The 17,586-nt window shown below is 39.4% G+C and overlaps 1 protein-coding gene across 5 annotated transcripts in view; it reads left to right on the top strand.

The window, feature by feature from the left end:
* Nucleotides 1–17,586, top strand: part of tutl (turtle) — a 90,473-nt gene that overhangs the window by 52,871 nt on the left and 20,016 nt on the right. For 4 of the 5 annotated variants that reach the window (XR_010520309.1, XM_065239188.1, XM_065239186.1 and 1 more), the window contains exons 3-4: nt 6,689–6,816; nt 15,682–15,964. Coding sequence is in view for 4 of the 5 variants with exons in the window: in XM_065239188.1 (XP_065095260.1) it covers nt 6,689–6,816; nt 15,682–15,964 (411 nt within the window). In the remaining variant the exon portion in view is untranslated. The remainder of the gene's footprint in view (nt 1–6,688; nt 6,817–15,681; nt 15,965–17,586) is intronic. The other variant, XM_065239189.1, reaches the window with a different exon arrangement.

Raw genomic sequence — 17,586 nt, 5'->3', positions numbered from 1 at the left:
TGTCATAAAGACATTTTAGTAGTTTGTGTAGCATATACAAAAAAACTACATTGTTTGCCTCGATGGTGATGATGGATTTTTAGTTTTTTGATTTTGTAGTAGTAATAGTAAAAATAGCTTTGAGTAGTCTACAATGGTTTGAGCCTCGCGCGCGGAATACAGGTATAAATTACTAATACGTGGAAATTGTGGCAAAAGCCTTGAATTAGTTAAGGGTTGGCTGGAAGTCGTTTCCTTGGTAGTCATGGCCCTGCGGAAGCTTAAACGTGTAAATCCCAGGTCACGTGTAAATGGAAGTATTGTCGAGGACTATACTTGGACTCTTGATAACTAGTTACACCTTTGATTGGTTGATGCCTATAGCATATTTAACAGGACATTTATATCTTTAATTGTAACCAGCTCGATTTTGTTTGCAAACCTGGTTAAAATGTTTGTATTTAATTATCTTAAAGATAACTCGTCCAGCTCAAACCTTTGTAGGGGTAAGAGGTGGGACCATCATCATCATCATCATCATTTTTGTTCAAGTTTTTGTTTATATTTTTTAAACTAGTACAGGCATGTGTATAATACAATTTTTATACTTAGAGGGAACTTGATGCCCACCTGTTTTACCGAAATCCAAAAGGATTTTTTTCTCGGGGAAGTTGCCAAAAGGTTTAATTTAGTACTCTAAATGAAAGGTAATGTTATACTGACATTCTCGTCAGTTTGTGGATCGTTTACATGTTTGAGAGCTGTTCTTATGTTTAACAAGCCCTAATACTGTTTTTAGGCCAGCATAAGTATGTATTAATATTTTTTTGGATTTTCGACCAAAATACAAACAACTCAATGTTTCTTTTGATATTTTCTTCAATTTGATTTGAAGTTGGAAACTCAGTTAGAGGACACTTGATCCCTCAAGGATTAGACACACTTGATCCTGAGATATGAGTGTGCTAAAATTAAAACCCTGGGGATACCAGAATTTCTACACATTCCATCCCGGAATGTATGTAAAAATTAGTATTAAATTGCATAACATAACAAAGGGATCAAGCGTCTCCCGATTTTTAAAACTGAGATTTCTGGCAAATTGTAGAAATACGTACTTTAAGGAATGTACATATCAGGTCAGTCTCGCGAAAATTAAAACAAAAGTCATATGAAAGCTCTATGAATCCACTCTCCCTAATAAAAATGCATGTCATCAGAGGGGGATCAAGTCTCCCTCAATTCTGCAAAATGTATTTTAGATATCTTTCAGAGAAAACGAACTTTTGAATATTATATATTACTTGACAGGCTTTAGTTAACCTTTCATATGAAAAGTATGGATGGTTATCATTATGCCAGGCTATTGAAGATTACAACCCAATATAAAACGAATTTCAGAATCTTTAGGGTTTAGAGACAAAAGGTCGAAAGAAGAAATGGAGGAAAGGAACAAAAGGTCGAATGGGAAAAAATGACGAAATGACAAAAAGTCGAATTGGCAAACGGTAGAAAGACAAAAAGCAGATGTAAATATTCTGAACTGAATTGTCTTGACTTCAAATAAATTCTCAAAAGTATAATATGATTTTATATTATTTCCCTTCTTTGAAAGCTGCTCGTTCTTTAAAATTTGGTTTTATTTGATTTTGCTGTAGGGATAAGAGGGGCAAAGTGAACAGCTAGGGCATAAAGGATGTCCCACATCAAATTGCATCACAGAAAAAAACCCTGTAGAAAATTACCTAGTAGACCGATCCTTTTCAAACTTTCAGACAAAAAAATATAACCCATAAGTAAGCTTTTGGCATATTTATTCCATTCATCTTCAATACCATAACCATACGCTCGCACGCTTAACTCCACTCATTAGGTTCTGTACAACATTTGGCTACAGCTTCTTCTGTGCGGAAACTCACTTTTTCTTCATGTCTTCCTCAGATTTGCCCTCCTTGGGATGCTTCCGTAGAGCCTGCTTTATAATAGCCCAGTATTTTTCGACGGGCCTTAGTTCTGGTCCGGAGGTTCATGTCCTTGGGTAAGAAAGTGACCCCGTTGGCTTCGTACCACTCCAGGATAATATTTGAATAGTGGCACGAAGTTAGATCAGTAAGAACATCGTAAGGCCCTCGTGTTGCTTCAACAGAAAAAGCAGACGCTTCTGTAGACACTCCTTGAGGTACATCTCCCCGTTTATAGTCCCAGTAGTTAGGCTTGTAATTGCTCATTACAGCTAAAATGCTATTTTTCGTAATTATGAAACTATGAGATACTATAAAGATAATTTTAATTTGTAAGAAGCAAGAAGAGGTGGAAAAGTTTGATTATGACATATAAAATTTGTCAATTTTGCTATCAAAAGGTTACAACTAGCGATTTTATGATCGCTGATTGCTCGCTCATCGCGTTGCTCTTCCTTACAGCTAATCGCTATTGTGACCCTCTGAAAGATAAATTGGCAGGTTTTATGTGTCATACACACACTTTACCTTCTCTTCTTGCATCTTGTAAATAACAATTATCATTAAAATATCGCAAGCATTTGCAAGCTTGCCGGTAGTCATGAACGGTGCACTCCGTTTGCCGCATGAGCAGATCGCTTGCCAAATCATGTATTTCTTGGCATACTTTGAAAGTTTCTGCTTCCTTACTTCCTACGGAACATCAAACTTGTGCTGGGCGGCGAAGAACAGTAGCCCCGGAAGCTGTCGGAAGTCCGCCTTGACGTAAGTCTCATCATTCATGCTGATGAGGCTTCGTCAGCATCTCGGTGTACAGTTTCCGGGCCCGTGACTTTCCCACCGTATTTTGCCGTTCGTCACGATTTGGAGCCTTCTGTACTTTGTACGTATACAGTCCTTCCCAGTCCTTGGCTCTCTGAACGAAAGACTTGGACAGATTAAACATTTTGGCCACATCCCTGACGGAAGAATTGGGATTCCGCTTAATCGCTTTCACGACACGCTTGTGATCCTGATCACTAATAGAACATCCATTCTGAACGCATTTCTCCTTCCGTTCGATGCTCAAAGTTTCGTAGCAACGTTTAATCACACGACTCACCGTTGACTGCACGATTCCGAGTTGTTTTCCGATGTCCCGATGAGAGAGTTGAGGATTTTCCAGGTGCTTGCGCAAAATCAATTCGCGGCTTTGCTTTTTGGGCGACGCCATTTTTTCCAACTTTCGAAAAACTGACAGCGATAAAAGTTCAGTGTAAACAATACACTCTAAACTATTTCTACCAAAATTTTCAAGAGTAAATACCCAATGGGTAATTTTCTACAGCGTTTTTTCCGTGATGCAATTTGATGTGGGACACCCTTTGATGAGTATCCCGCAGTCCAGTTCCAAAGTTCTAATTGTTCAAATCAAGTTAATTGGTAGTAGGTTCAATATCACCATTGCATATCAATTATTGGCAGATTAATTTGTTTTAAACCATAAGAAATCCAAGGCTAAAGCACAGGAAGCTCACTATGTCTTACCTTTTCACTATGTTCCTCCTTCCCCTAATGTCTTATTCTTCTTCTTCTTCGCATTTCAAGCTTATTGCATATCGCATATTAGCTTATTGCGTGCTCTCAACTTAGTGTTCTAGATGCACTTCCACAGTTATTAATTGAGAGCTTTCGATGCCTGTACCATTTTTGCATTGATATGATTGTGTGGCAAGTCCAATCATGCTTCTATGCCCAGGGAAGTCGAGAAATTTTCCAACCCGAAAAATTCCTAGACTGAACCGGGAATCGAACCCAGCCACCTCCAGCATGGTCTTGCTTTGTAGCTGCGCCTTTACCGACTGAGCTAAGGGAGGCCCCATTCCCCTAATGTTGAATGGTATAATTAAAATGACTATTGATTGAATATGGAGGTGCTCTGCGTACTGAAGACACCACATATAAAAAAAAGAAAAATCACTGAAATGAGGTACGAATTATCGAGATAGCGTTTTTAAATGTTGTAGACATATGTTCCTTAAACAACAATAATGCCATATTATTAATAATAATATTAATGCCTCTTGCTCTCTGGTATTCCCTGATATATTTTTTTTTCATAATGATTTAGAACATTCAAAATGTTTTTGCTACTTCATACGTGAAGTTTTACGATTTGGAAATGCTAATCATAAAGCTTAGTTTGAATAGGTCGCATGTAACAAATGCAATCAAATCAAGATCTTAAAGCTACCAAACACTTCTCGGAATACTCTACCTATGGGCAAAATTGGGCTCAAATTTCCTCATTTCTGTTTATTTTTTTCTACGAAAAACTATTTGCCGTATGAGTCAACCGATCAAAACATAGCAAAATTTTACATGCAACACTTTATTTCTATGGGGGTGCCAATCGTCATATGTAACAAATGGGACAGAAGCGTAAAAAAGCTGTAAATTCGACCAGAGGTTGCACAGACTGTACACTTAACACTAGACAACGGACAAGACACAAATCCCAATAGACCAGTAGGGAAATTATCGGGTTGCGAAAAGTTCCACCGGCTGGAGCGGGAATCGAACCCTCACTTCGTGGCACTCATAATACGCCTGAATGCCGGGTAACGCCGCTAACCGCACGACCCAGAAGCCCACGTTGTTGAACCTCTAAAATGCTCACCGCCGAATGAAACACCATCGCAGACAATAAGGCGTATAATATTTGTTGGTTAAAAAACGTCTGTGTATTAACATAAACGCTACCAATACTTTACTCCTGGGGGTATAGTGAAAACAAACTTTTTTTCCAAAATGAAACACCTCATTTCATCGAAATGACAAAGTTGTAATTTTCTTTAGTAATTTTCTCAAAATTACTAAAATAAAATTAACAGAATATATTGTAGAAAACCTAGCAACTTTTCGCCCCTCGGGAATTTTGACATAGGATTACGTCTTTCGGAAACATATTGGAGGTGCAATTCCAAAAAACCAAAATCGACCGCGTTACGAAAAAACCACTTATAACTATGTCAATAGTGGATGGAATTTAATTCTAAACAAGCCAATCAATTGGAAACTTTTCTACGAAGCTGCTAAAATGAACCCATCATCAATTTTCAATTTGTCTCTATTGAAAATTACACTAATGTCCAACTGTTGCAATGGTGATAAAAATTATCACCGGTTGCTTACAAAAAGCGCTTTCCCTAACACAGATTTCAAAATCGAATTCCATCCGGTCTCGTAAAATGGTGCTAATTCATGTGTGTGGTACCCGGTCGGTCGTCAACATCAGCGGCAGCAGCAGTGCTTTCGGCGCGTGGCGTTGAACATTGTTTTTCAGCTACTGATCGGATTCAGTAGCTCTTCGTGAGTGTCGCTGTAGGCCAACAACATACAACTCGCCAGCCTCATCTGTGTTGAACACTCTAATAGCTCAGCTTTACTCATCCATGACGACAAACGGCCACCATAAATTATGTGTGTTTATGATTTAACTTTCATTGAACGTTCGCACGCCTTGCTGTCAGCCAGATCGCCACCAAATCTCTCTGATCATAGCAATCAAACGTTTGTGGCCAAATGCGAAACAGTATTTAAGGGGGACATACAAATTCACGTAATGACCGAATACCATATGACCTAGAAACCAGAAAGACTTCGAATTAAGGTAAGGTTTTCTCCAGGACGCTAGAAAAATGCAAAAACTCTCGAATTTATATGATTGATCGCGAATATCTCGCGATTGAAGAATTTTAGCAAGTGATTCCTCCAATCAATTTTCGCTTTTTTGACTACACACTTAGAAACACTTAATTTTACACACGACGGAATCCATCTTTGACGATGGATGAAGATGAGACATAAACAAACATGTCATGTAATATTAAGTGCTCCGAGACTGAAAAGTTCGTTGCTCGACGAAAAGTACGTTAGATTAACCTATATTTCGCGTCTGTTATGACTTATATTTGACGCTCGTATATGTCACTCTCAGAGCACCGAAATTTACATGATTTTTTCTAAGTGTGTATCTATTGAATAAACCAAAAATTAAAATGTATTTTGTGCACGAAAATGCGTGATTTTGTCATCAGAAAACAAGGCGTTTCCGTGATGGGAAGAAGTGGTTTCCCTAACACAGTCGCCGAATATTGATACCAAGCACGTAATCCTGCGATTAATCTACGGTCGTGTCTTGGATAAAACCTCTTACTTTTTAAAGGGGCAAATGCCATCTTCGGCACCTGCTGAGTACGGTGCTAGTTGTCGGATTAATTATTTTCGTATAAAACCATCATAAGATTTGTAAGATTTTAGGGATTAGTTTTCTGTAAAATAATCTTACATTCCCCAGTAGCCTTTAAAATCGGTTTTGGTAGAGATTTGAAAAGTTCCAGAAACGACAAAATTTTGGAGTAAAATGAGCATTCGATTCTCTGTTATAGAAATTTCATGCACAATTATATAATGAATCTATCTAGGTTTTTTTCATCTCTAACTCGATATCTCGATATCAGCTTGGTTATTTGCATGTATATCCTAAAACTGCTATGCTCTGTTTTTTGTATATATGGTATTGAAATCTGATCGTAAATAATGTAATTTAGGTTAATTTTGGAAATGAGCTCACTCAAAATGTTTATGAAAGTCACCCCAACTGTGAGACTCGGTAAAAATCATTCGATATTTCGGTGAATTTTCACTGATGATTGCTTTGAAAGTTACAGCCCTTCTGACCTCGATTTTCCTATTTCTCTTTTCAGCACCCCAGGATGCTGTTCACATCACCGCCATCCTCGGCGAGAGCGTCGTGTTCAACTGTCATGTCGAATTCCCCGGTGACCATCCCGTTCCCTATGTCTTGCAATGGGAGAAGAAGGTGAGCGAAACGGTACGCTATCAACTCAACTCTCTACTCCTAATCAATTTCTCCAGTTTTTTTTTTCGTATCGTATCGTATCGTATACCATACAAACACACTTCGTGAACAAAGTCTGCGCTAGCTTTCAGAACCCCCTCCAAAAAGCAATAAAAAGTTAGTCTCCCATCACAGAGAGAGTTAGCTTAGAGTAAAGTAATCAACCCACGAGAAATGCATAACAGACAGAATATTATACGCATATAAAACAGTCGATTTACTCAGAGTTCATATATAATCATGTAGACCTAAGTATTACAGTTTACAACTGCTTGTTACTTTTTTTTTCCAACTGTTTCTATTTACCTAGATTTGGTTTTTGGTTTCGATTTGATCGCTACAAAGAAATCGTTTTGATTTTTTAAGTTCTCTATTCAATTTGCATCATTAGTATTCGGCAAAAGAAAAGCAAAGCAGTAAAAGTCTATATAGGCAATATTGAATGTCTCGATATCGATTGCGAATGCGTGTCTTAATTTATGGCTTCACTAGTATTATTTTATTTATCAATATCTCATTTCGGAGGTCTCTTATACAGTCCCTCTATTTGTTGCTAGCGTGGCTACCATAGAGAAATACAAGTAGCAAAACAATAATAGGGTGTAGCTTTAATCTGCAGTGCTCTGCGGCATGGCAGGTTCATTGCTTTTTGTCGTGATTTCCTATAATGCGGTTGTCATGCGACCGACCAACATTATGCTGTTTTTCCTGCTGCTCCGGTACTTTTCCCGGAGAATTGTGAACGCTATAGGAAGTTGCTGAAAATGTGTCTTAAAATTGTGACTGCAGTTTTTAGATTTTCTAATGGCAATCCATTTCGTGGCCGCACTTTTTCGCCTATTGTTCCGCGGTGAAATTCTTGGTATGCTTAGTGCCTGGGTCGGGTTGAGGATTCCACAAAGAAAGTTATTATGGTCCAATTAAATAATTAGCCGTTCGATTCTTAACGGGCTGCAGCCCACAAGGCCCTGAAAAAGACCCAGTCCAACAATCAATCGAGAAGAACTCGAACCAAAGAAGAATTTCGATACAGTTTAATGAGCTGCTAAAAGGGTACATGGAACCAACCGGCACCGCCGTACGCAGCAGTACTAAATTGGAGGGAAAAAGCTGATTTCGATTTCCGGATCGTGCTTGATGAAGGAGAACGAAAGGCAGACGACATTTCGAACAAAAGGCTCGTCGACCGCAAGAAAATATTGCTGCTGTTGCTGGTGCAAACCAAACTCTCGTAGACACACAGGAAATCGGACGTGGTCTTTGAGGTTAGGTGAACACCGCTTGGGGAAAGAGTGTAGATTGTTTTGCACTGTTGCAGTAGCATTAGCATTATGCATTGGACGCATCTGCCGTTTCTCTGGTGGAGCATATCAATTGCACTGGAAGTGATATTTTGTGGTCACTCTCACTCTTGTGATGAGGAAAGATTATCGCATCTATAGGTTTGTGTATTACCATGACCAGCTGGTTTAATTTTCACTATTGATGCAGATGAAAGTATGATTATCGATGGAGAAGGATGTACTTTTAAAAATAAGTTGAATATATATTTTAGCCTATTCTGCCCCAAATCCCCAAATTCATGTTAAGATCAAATTTGCTTAAAACCAGTTTTAAGCCATTACAAAAACTCTTACGTTTTGAAATCTATGTAAGCTGATACAATTTATGATCACAATCAAAAGTTTAAAAAAACTATGAAAAGGTGAAAGGGCATGGGTCATCAGGTAGAAATGTTACATGGTTTGTTATATGGAATAAAGACAATTGTCTGTCTTAAACCAGAGGTTGCACAGACTGAAAACTTAACACTAGATAATGATCAAACACACAACTCCCAGTAGACTAGTAGGGAAATTTCTATTTACGAAATGTTCAACCTGGTGGACCGGGAATCGATCTCCGTGGAAAATGACACGAATTTTTTGCATTAATGCATGTCAAAAAATTAAAAATTGTTTAATTTTAGCCGAATTTCGGACTTAGATGGGAATGCTATGCAGAACCACTTTGTCCAAGACTGCAAATTAATTCGAGTTCTAATCTAACCTAATTGAATCTAATACAAACACAGGCAGTACGGGAAAGCATCCTGGAATATGATTAGGATAGATAACGCATATCTGATACATGACACAATCAGCAAAGCTGCCAGGTCCTTGCGTTGCATTTGTCGCAAAGATGATTCTGTGAAATGATTCGATTTTAAATAAATATATTTAAACAGCGATTCATTTTGTGAATCTACAAGGGTGGAAGGATGCGTGGATATACTGTACCAAACGTTCCGAGTTATGTAAGAGTGAATTTAACAATCATATGTGATGTGATGAATGGTTTATATAATATAGTATAATTGAAGGATCTCACCAAATGCCTCCAATGTTCCCCGAATTCCTAACTTATAGATAAAAATGGATTGATCTCACCAAAACTGGTCTGGTTGACTGTGATCATCAACTTTTCCGGACTTCTCTATTCCACGATTTTCTCCAGTAGTCCAAACGCTTTGTCTTCATCACACAGCTTGCAGCGAACACCGTACACGGATCTTCGTTCTCTTCCGTTTTCTTCTTACCGCGTTTGACAATCAGCACTAACTGTAGTTCAACCACCTCTCCTCATTTGTACCAAAAACTCACTTCGTGGTTTGCAAAACAACCCGAAGGATTAAGGAATTTGTCATCGTAACGATGAGCTTTTAATTTAGTATAGGCCTATAGCTCACCACCTACCTACAGGCGTAATATGAGCTTGTAGGAATGAGTGAAGCATTTGGGCAAAGTAAATGTTTAATAACTTTTTCAACAGAAGTCGAATCAATTTGCAGTGAGATCGAAGTAGGCTCTGCTAGTGGACGGTTCAGATTTCTTGTGCTGTCAATCTTTGCATAAAGTTCCAACGAACATTTTTCTTTTGGCACACCGCAAAGTGGCAAAGTGTGATCTGTAAAAAACATCATTACGACCAATCTTTTAAATTTGTCGAACCTTTTAACGGAATCCCTTTATGAAGAGCTTTGAGTGTGTTGGTTTATTTCCTTTAAATTCCATTATAATTGCTTGTCTTTTGACAGATACGCGTATTTTGTCTACTACAATGAGCAATAGGCCTATACTAAATTAATAATAAGTCAGATTTTAAAACGATTAGCGGTCTTGCACAAAGCTGTTCTACAGAGCATTCCCGATCTAAATCCGAGGTTTGATTTTAAAACGATTAGTAAGATTGAGTAATTTTTGAATTTTTGGAATGCAAATGAAAACTTTCGTGTCATTTTCCATACATTTTCCCATACAAAAAATAAATTCCTCCCGCAAATCCAGATCCAAATTAGCTCAAATTTTGCACAATTGTTGGGTTGTATCAAAAGAGCAATGGGGAGCATGGGGTTGTGATCCACACAACATGACGCATCCTAATGGGGACACCACTAACTGATGATCGCCCCGTAACGTGGGTAGATCACCTTTTCGTGGTACGTTACGGGATGTAAGATCTACAACCGATTCCTAGTCCTGACTACTTCAAACTAGGGGAACAGGATTTTTCAGTAATCCAAGGAACACATCTTAGTCCTTGTTACTTTTTATGCCTTGTTTGAAAGTGACAAGACTCGGATTTGTCTACCGAGGATGATCTTGAAACAAGGCAAAAAATGAGTTAGTTGTCTTCATCTATGTGATTCCTAATCTTCTATTCGTTGTTCCCTAGTTTGAAGTGGTTAAGACTAGGGTTCTGATGCATGGTCATTATCGGTGTCATACCTTAATTTTGTTGCTAAGGAATCCAATTTTGACTGACAAAGGTCCGCGCCTTTGGAGGGTGTTTTAACACTCCGAAGGGTATAAATAGCGGGACCTTTCAATTAGAGTCGGATCCTTGCGATAAATGCAAGAGTGGCAACTGTAAAAAAATCGAATACTTCATCATTTCTCAATAGTGATGGAGTAATACGACATGCACTGAACTAAGGAGACGGGATATACTACAATAGATCAATTTACTGGTCGCAGTAGTGTTAGATCCCAACCAAAGAAAAAAAAAAAAAAAAAAAAAAAAAAAAAGAACTGATGATCGGTTTTTTGACGGTAATTTTTCGTTAAAATGTTTCCAATTGGAAATTTTTTTATATTTAAATATTTAAAAAAAAAATATAGGAAAGGCCTTTTTGTAATGAAAGTTTCTAACGCTTTTTTGGATTTTTTCCACAACACAAGGGGTAGGTCACTCCACACACCAATCTTGGGTCATTTTGTGTCAGTGTGCCGCATGTGTGCCACAGGAAGGCCACAGGTGTGCCGATTGTGCCGGTCCTAGAGCAAGCTTAGCTTGTTTGTAAAATACCTATCCCGGTAAACCGGTATTTCTGACACCTTGAATGTTTTGGTTTGAAATCGCAAGGATAAATTGGAGTGAGGATGACGCGGGAAGTGGCGGGTGTGTGACATTTTGGTGTTTTGTGTTCATAGGATAGTAAAAGTCCTGTGTTTTAGGGCATTATAATGCCTTAAAAGTAGACCAGAAACCCAGCCTTTCGTGATGTGAAAAGCAACGGTCTATCAGTGGCCGGAACCGGTGGGGAACATTGTTGGAGACTGACATTGTTAGAGGTCGATAAATAGCCTTCTGTAGTTTGTTTTGTGTGAGTTGAAGCATTATTTGAATTAAGGGTACTAATGGGGTCTGATTAGCTGCCCCTTCCTCTTGAGCTCCATCTAGAACCTACATTTCATATTTAGATCTATAAGTGAACTTCTGGTGTGAGTTCCTCTGGTATATTCAATTAGAGCATGTTCCTGAATATACAGTCAAACGTAATGTTGTGAACACTTTCAATGATAGTTGCCCAGCCGTGTTCCCATTTTATTTACAACAATCCAATACCTACGAGATTGGGCCGAAGGTCTGTCGAAGATATGTCGAAGGTGTGCTGATGGATGTGTCCAAGCTGTGCCGAATCTAATTTCGGCATAATGAGCTGAGTGACTTACCCCATGACACAACATTACTTAAAAATACACACTCCAATTAAGCATGAACTAGTTTGATACATTTACTTAATTAACATAATTTCCTGGACTGAAATAAAAACGAGCCGCCAACGACAAAAGTTAAATAAAGCAAACCAATATGTAGCTTGAAGCGGCTTTTCAAACCATAAGACTTATTTGAGCACGTAGTTATTTATTTGCTGAATAATAGAGGGCTGTTTAGCCTAGAGTAATACACAACAATCCGAGGCAAATGGTTTGAGTGAATAATGAGCAGTTTTTAAAAGACCGAAATATAATGTAATTGAATGTCTTATTCATGGTGTCAAATATCTCGGAAAGACTAAGGCTGTTCATGATCTATATAATACAATTTATAAAATTTTGACATCTCACTAAACTACCAAACCTGATTCGTTCATAGATTCCTTAGAATTATAAAATAAATTTGGAAATGGATGTAATGTCGGCCTAAATGCCCCTCATTTCTGCCCATACATAAATTCATAAATTGACTAAATTTTCAATAGCGACCAAAAATATCCATTAGTACAGTCCCAATGAACGCGTCATCTGTTTAGCGATGGGCCTTATCTTAGATCCATAGGCCAACATTAGAGCCATTTCCCCTACTATCTAGCTTTTTTACGTTTGAGCGACATACAATTGGAATCACCCCTTTCTAACATATGAGAGTTACAATTATGGAAAAGACTAAGATGGCCATGGCTAAAAAAAAAAATTTCTGCACTTTGCACGCTTGATTGAGTTGATTTCATGCATAATTTCATGTTAATTGTTGTTCAGAAGTAAGTGTTCTAATCAGAGCGTGAAGTTATTGACTGTTTCGGCTGAGTTTGAAAGCGCTGCTCTACTCGACTCATTGCTCTATTCGATTCATTGCTCTATCCTGACCGTTTATATCAAAGGGTAAAGGACGAGGCAGTGAAAGAGCCAAGACTCACAGCGCTTGCCTTCGCTCGCACAGCATGTTATTGAGGCATTTTTCCATAGAAAATGTACGCTCAGTCATTCAAAATAAGGGTTGGGTACCATCACGGAAGAATTAACGTACTGACTGAGCTACTGACTGATTGCTCGGCTGACAGTGACTCATTTACTTCCCAATCATTCAGACTCTCACGAGGCAGTGAATGATGAGGCGGATGGCTGCTCATATTCATATGAAAATGACTCATTGAACCTGACTGTTTTGTGCACTGGAAACTATTAATTTGTTTATTATTGAAACAATAATCCTATCTAGGCACTTATTTTTTCCTCACATTTTCAATGTCTTCTAAGGAACAAGCATCAAGCTCTACATATCATATCCTCCGCCCTGAATTTGAGATGTAGCTGCTCGAGCCTAGTTGTTCAGAATCGAATCCACTCGGGCATTCACTTCGCCTATAATCGAACGGATCTAATTCCGTAGCAGCGCATCAACTTCGTGATGCTGAATGGTGCTTCCGAAAGCGATCAGGGGAGCACCTCCCGGTTGTTGTTGTGTTAGGTGCGGTGGTGGCGGGGTGGGTTCTCTATCCTGAACTAAGAGCAACCCGAGTGTTCGCTCCTGGCGGCCAATTACCTCGTCCAGCTTCATGTTGAGCGTCGTGAGTCACCATTTGTGCTTCCGAAATATGTATGAACTCCTGAGAGTTGTAATCTTCTAATCAATTCTACAAATCACCTTTCTGCAACTAGGGATTGTCCCTTGTTGTATTCTTCCTTTTGCAGTTCAAACTTGTTCTGAAAGCCTTGATATTCCTGGGTCAGCTTGGCCCGGTCTTAATCCTGTGGGACTTCCCCCTTGATCTATTTGGGGACATGCAGCGACATACTAAGGAATTCAACTTTTGAAAACTATCCAATCAATCATAGTCTTTCACACTCCACAAACGGTAAGCGTCTAAGATGAATCGCTGCTTGATGAAATTATGGCGAGCGTAAAAAGCTGGATATCGATGTGTTGATTAATAACCTGTTATGTAAAATGTAACAATACGTTGATTCACATTCTTCGATCAAATATCCATTCAGCAAATCGTCTTTATGCCAAACATCCAGTCAGGTCAGATTTTGGACTGGCAAAAAGGTTCCTATTTATTTTAAATAGGTACGTTCTTGAAGATTGATTATCAATCAGAATGCTTAAGCTACTCCAACCATATCGTACAATGAAGCGCCATGCATCTCCATCGAATCATGAAAAAGTGGATAATTCACCAAGCCTGCGGCTCCATTTTCATAGTTTCAGTCACATCCAAGATCGACAACGATGACGACGACGACGGTGACGGTTCCCAACCGTATAACGCCCTCCTAATAGAGCAATAGTGGCAGGCAAACTTTCGCCAAATTACCTTCCGTCCTCTCACCTTAACCTTATCGCTCAATGTCACACCGATAATTTAAATGAGCTAACGACACCGGGTTCGGAATTTACACTCCACCTTTCCCAGAATCTTCCACACCACCTGCCTACCAAACAAGAAACGTCGGCATTAATTTCCATGTTGTGTGTACTTAGTCTGCGGCCTTCGTCGAGGATGGGGTTGGTTGAGAAGGAGCAACCTCCCCCCGTACATATTCAAAATTTCTCATACATTTTTTCACCGATATTATTAGTTTCCCTTCGCGCTTCGTCGTCGTCGGCGTCGTAATGAATTCGCATGGGTTATTAGCACAAATGCGAGCGGGTGAACCCTTGGAGTTTCCTTCCACCCCTCACTGTTATACTATGTTGGTACCTACACTTGATTCGTTCGTCGGTCGTTAATCGGCTAAATTAGAAGGCAGGAAAATTTCTTCACCACACACCTACCCAATTTCCCATGGAGCTGCCACACGGACGGCTCGCATACCGTACAGAGACGTAGCGAGGATCTGATTATTATGCGTGAATGGGATTTGCATGGAAAACATTGATGAAAGGACGCTATCAATACATATTGCATGATGATAAATGAAAAGAGTAATTCAGTCATTAACATTCCTTCCTACATCACAGAAGTCACATCACGCCAGTCCACGGCCGCAGCGCAGCGCAGTCGTCAGTTCATGAAGGTCTATTAACGATTCCGCCGTCGCTCGTCGTTGGCTTGGTGTTTATTGTGAGGTTGGATGGAATTTCGGTGTGATGTTGGCACACAGAAATTCCAATATTATTATGATTATAAGTTGTGGAGTGGTTCGTTCGAAAACGTCCTCCCAAGTTACGATGTGTAGGGGGATAAGGGAATGGTTAATGGTAGCTGGGGCAAGGAAGCCTAGAGTAACACACAATTTTCACACACCGAGAACCCTTGGAGGCTTTGGCTGTTACAGCACTGAAGGCATGCGGAAAAACTAATTAACGATCGAGATATTGATAAATAAATTTTCGTTGGAAGCAGATTTCTTTCGTTTTTGTCGTAATTCGTTTGAATAGCATGACTGAATATTATTATACTCTCGTTATATTTACGCTTTGATTATATTGAATAAAACTGTATCAACTTTAGATATCGTTCGTTGTAAGTGTGTTTCCAAGATACAATCTTCAATCTACAGCATTTTCAAGTATTTTCGCTCTATTTCTATTAATAAGAATACTTCACCACTTCATCTATCTGCAGCATGACCTTTCTGTTACTTTCTGCTATCTTTTACTTTTCGTAATTTATTCTTCTTCTTACTATACATTACATATCATACCGATAGACGGCTCTTTTAAACCGTATAGCAAGTGAGAGCCACCGTGACTGCATTGAAGTCATTGTTATGCTTTAATCTAATCGCCTTCTTCTTTCTACGGTATGTCTATCCGTGAATCCGTAAATATCGCCCCGTGAATACGCAGGGACAGGAAATTCCAATCTACATCTGGTACGAGAGCTACCCGACCCACAGCGGCGAGGGATACGAGGGACGCGTTTCGAGAGTGTCGCCCGATTCGAGCTTTGGTGCGGCATCGCTTAACCTAACCAATATCCGCGAGTCCGATCAGGGCTGGTACGAGTGTAAGGTAGTGTTTCTGAATCGGCCACCGAAGCAGCACAAGAACGGCACCTGGTTTCATCTGGACGTGCACGCTCCACCGCGCTTCAGTGTTACGCCGGAGGACATCATTTACGTTAATTTAGGTGAGTGAAAATGGGGATGAGGATCCTGGGAAAAGGTGGGAATGGGGAATGGGATAATGGAACGGTTTGCCAATGAGAAGAAAGTTAAAGGTGTTCACTTTAGTGTATTAAAGGTCCGTAGATGGCAGTATTCCTTAACGTTTTATTCAATATTCAAGGATTGCAGAAGCTAATTTTCATCAAAATGCCATCTTATGTGTTCGATTCAAAAACAAGCAGCTTTAAAAAAGGTTCGAATTACTTTGAACACAATTTCTTATAACCATTGGTGCAGCTAGAATATTTTCATAACTTATCCCTTTCAAAAAAGTATGTTATTAAGGCTATTAAGGCTATTTTAACGTTTCATGATTATTATGATAGCTGTCATTTTCAGGTCAATTTGGTGTTTCTAGGCCGTTTTAATCTTCCTGATGAATGTGGGCGTCTTAGTGGAATACCTGTATAATGAGAGAGAGAAGGATTAGTATTTTCCATTTAATTCCACTACTTTATTTGCTTATCCTTGACAGATACGCGTATTTCGTCTACAATGTGCAGACTTCTTCAGTGTCTTGTACTAATACTCGACTCGAGTCGAGTATTAGTACAAGACACTGAAGAAGTCTGCACATTGTAGACGAAATACGCGTATCTGTCAAGGATAAGCAAATAAAGTAGTGGAATTAAATGGAAAATACTAATCCTTCTCTCTCTCATTATACGTTTTAATCTTGTTTAGTGATTGTGAGGTCTTTTTTGTATTTTGACGTTTTTAAGGTTATGTCAGTGTTTTCAAGATCATTTATGGGTGTTCAGGACGTTTTTAAAAGCCATTTAGGGTTTAAAACTTTTTTGTTTGTTTTTATGGTCATTCTGGGGTTGAAAGTAGGTCTCGAGTCTGAGGTGGTTTTCTACTTAGTATTAATACTAAATTATTGTTTTGATACTCATGCGTTCAGATAACTCTTTCAGTTTTTTCATCTGTTTCAAATCATTTTCGCACATTTGAAGTAGTTTTTGGATTGATTTATCGATTTACTTATGGGTGGGTTGCGAGCTTATACAATTCCTAAAATGGGTCGGAATTGAAAAAAAATAATAGTTTGATAACCACTCCCCTGCCCCTCAGCGAGGAGACCGGAGTCCCTCAAGGCTCCGTTATCGCAGTCACGTTGTTTCTGGTGGCATTGACCGGCTATCTGTGCACATTTACATATTTGTTTACGCTGACGATGTGCTGATTGCCACCACCGGTCCTACACAGATCCGAACCCTACGGCAAGCGCTAGCGGCAGTCTCTGCCGTCGTCAAATGGACCGACTCGATGGGTTTCCAGCTGTCCGCCAGGAAGAGCGTCCGATGCAACGTATGTCCGTCTCATCACCGAGTCAACAGCACCTCAATTACGATCCACGACCAAGCCATTGCAAACAGGAAAACAGTTCGCGTCCTCGGCGTACTGATCGACCGAACGCTCTCCTTCGACCAGCATTTCCAACAGGTCAAAAAGGACTGCCGCAGTAGACTCAACCTCGTTAAAACGATCTCTCGGCCTCACCGATCCAACAACCGCGATGTTCGGTTCCGGGTGGCGCGAGCCATCATCGGCAGTAGGTTGCTTTACGGGACGGAAATTACTT

The sequence above is a fragment of the Ochlerotatus camptorhynchus genome, unplaced genomic scaffold, assembly GCF_037179485.1.
Source record: "Ochlerotatus camptorhynchus isolate MF236.1 unplaced genomic scaffold, CSIRO-AGI_Acam_v1.1 ptg000052l, whole genome shotgun sequence".
Classification (NCBI taxonomy): Eukaryota; Metazoa; Arthropoda; class Insecta; order Diptera; family Culicidae; genus Ochlerotatus; species Ochlerotatus camptorhynchus.
Note: the sequence above shows the minus strand (reverse complement) of the source record. Positions and strands in the feature narration are given on the sequence as shown.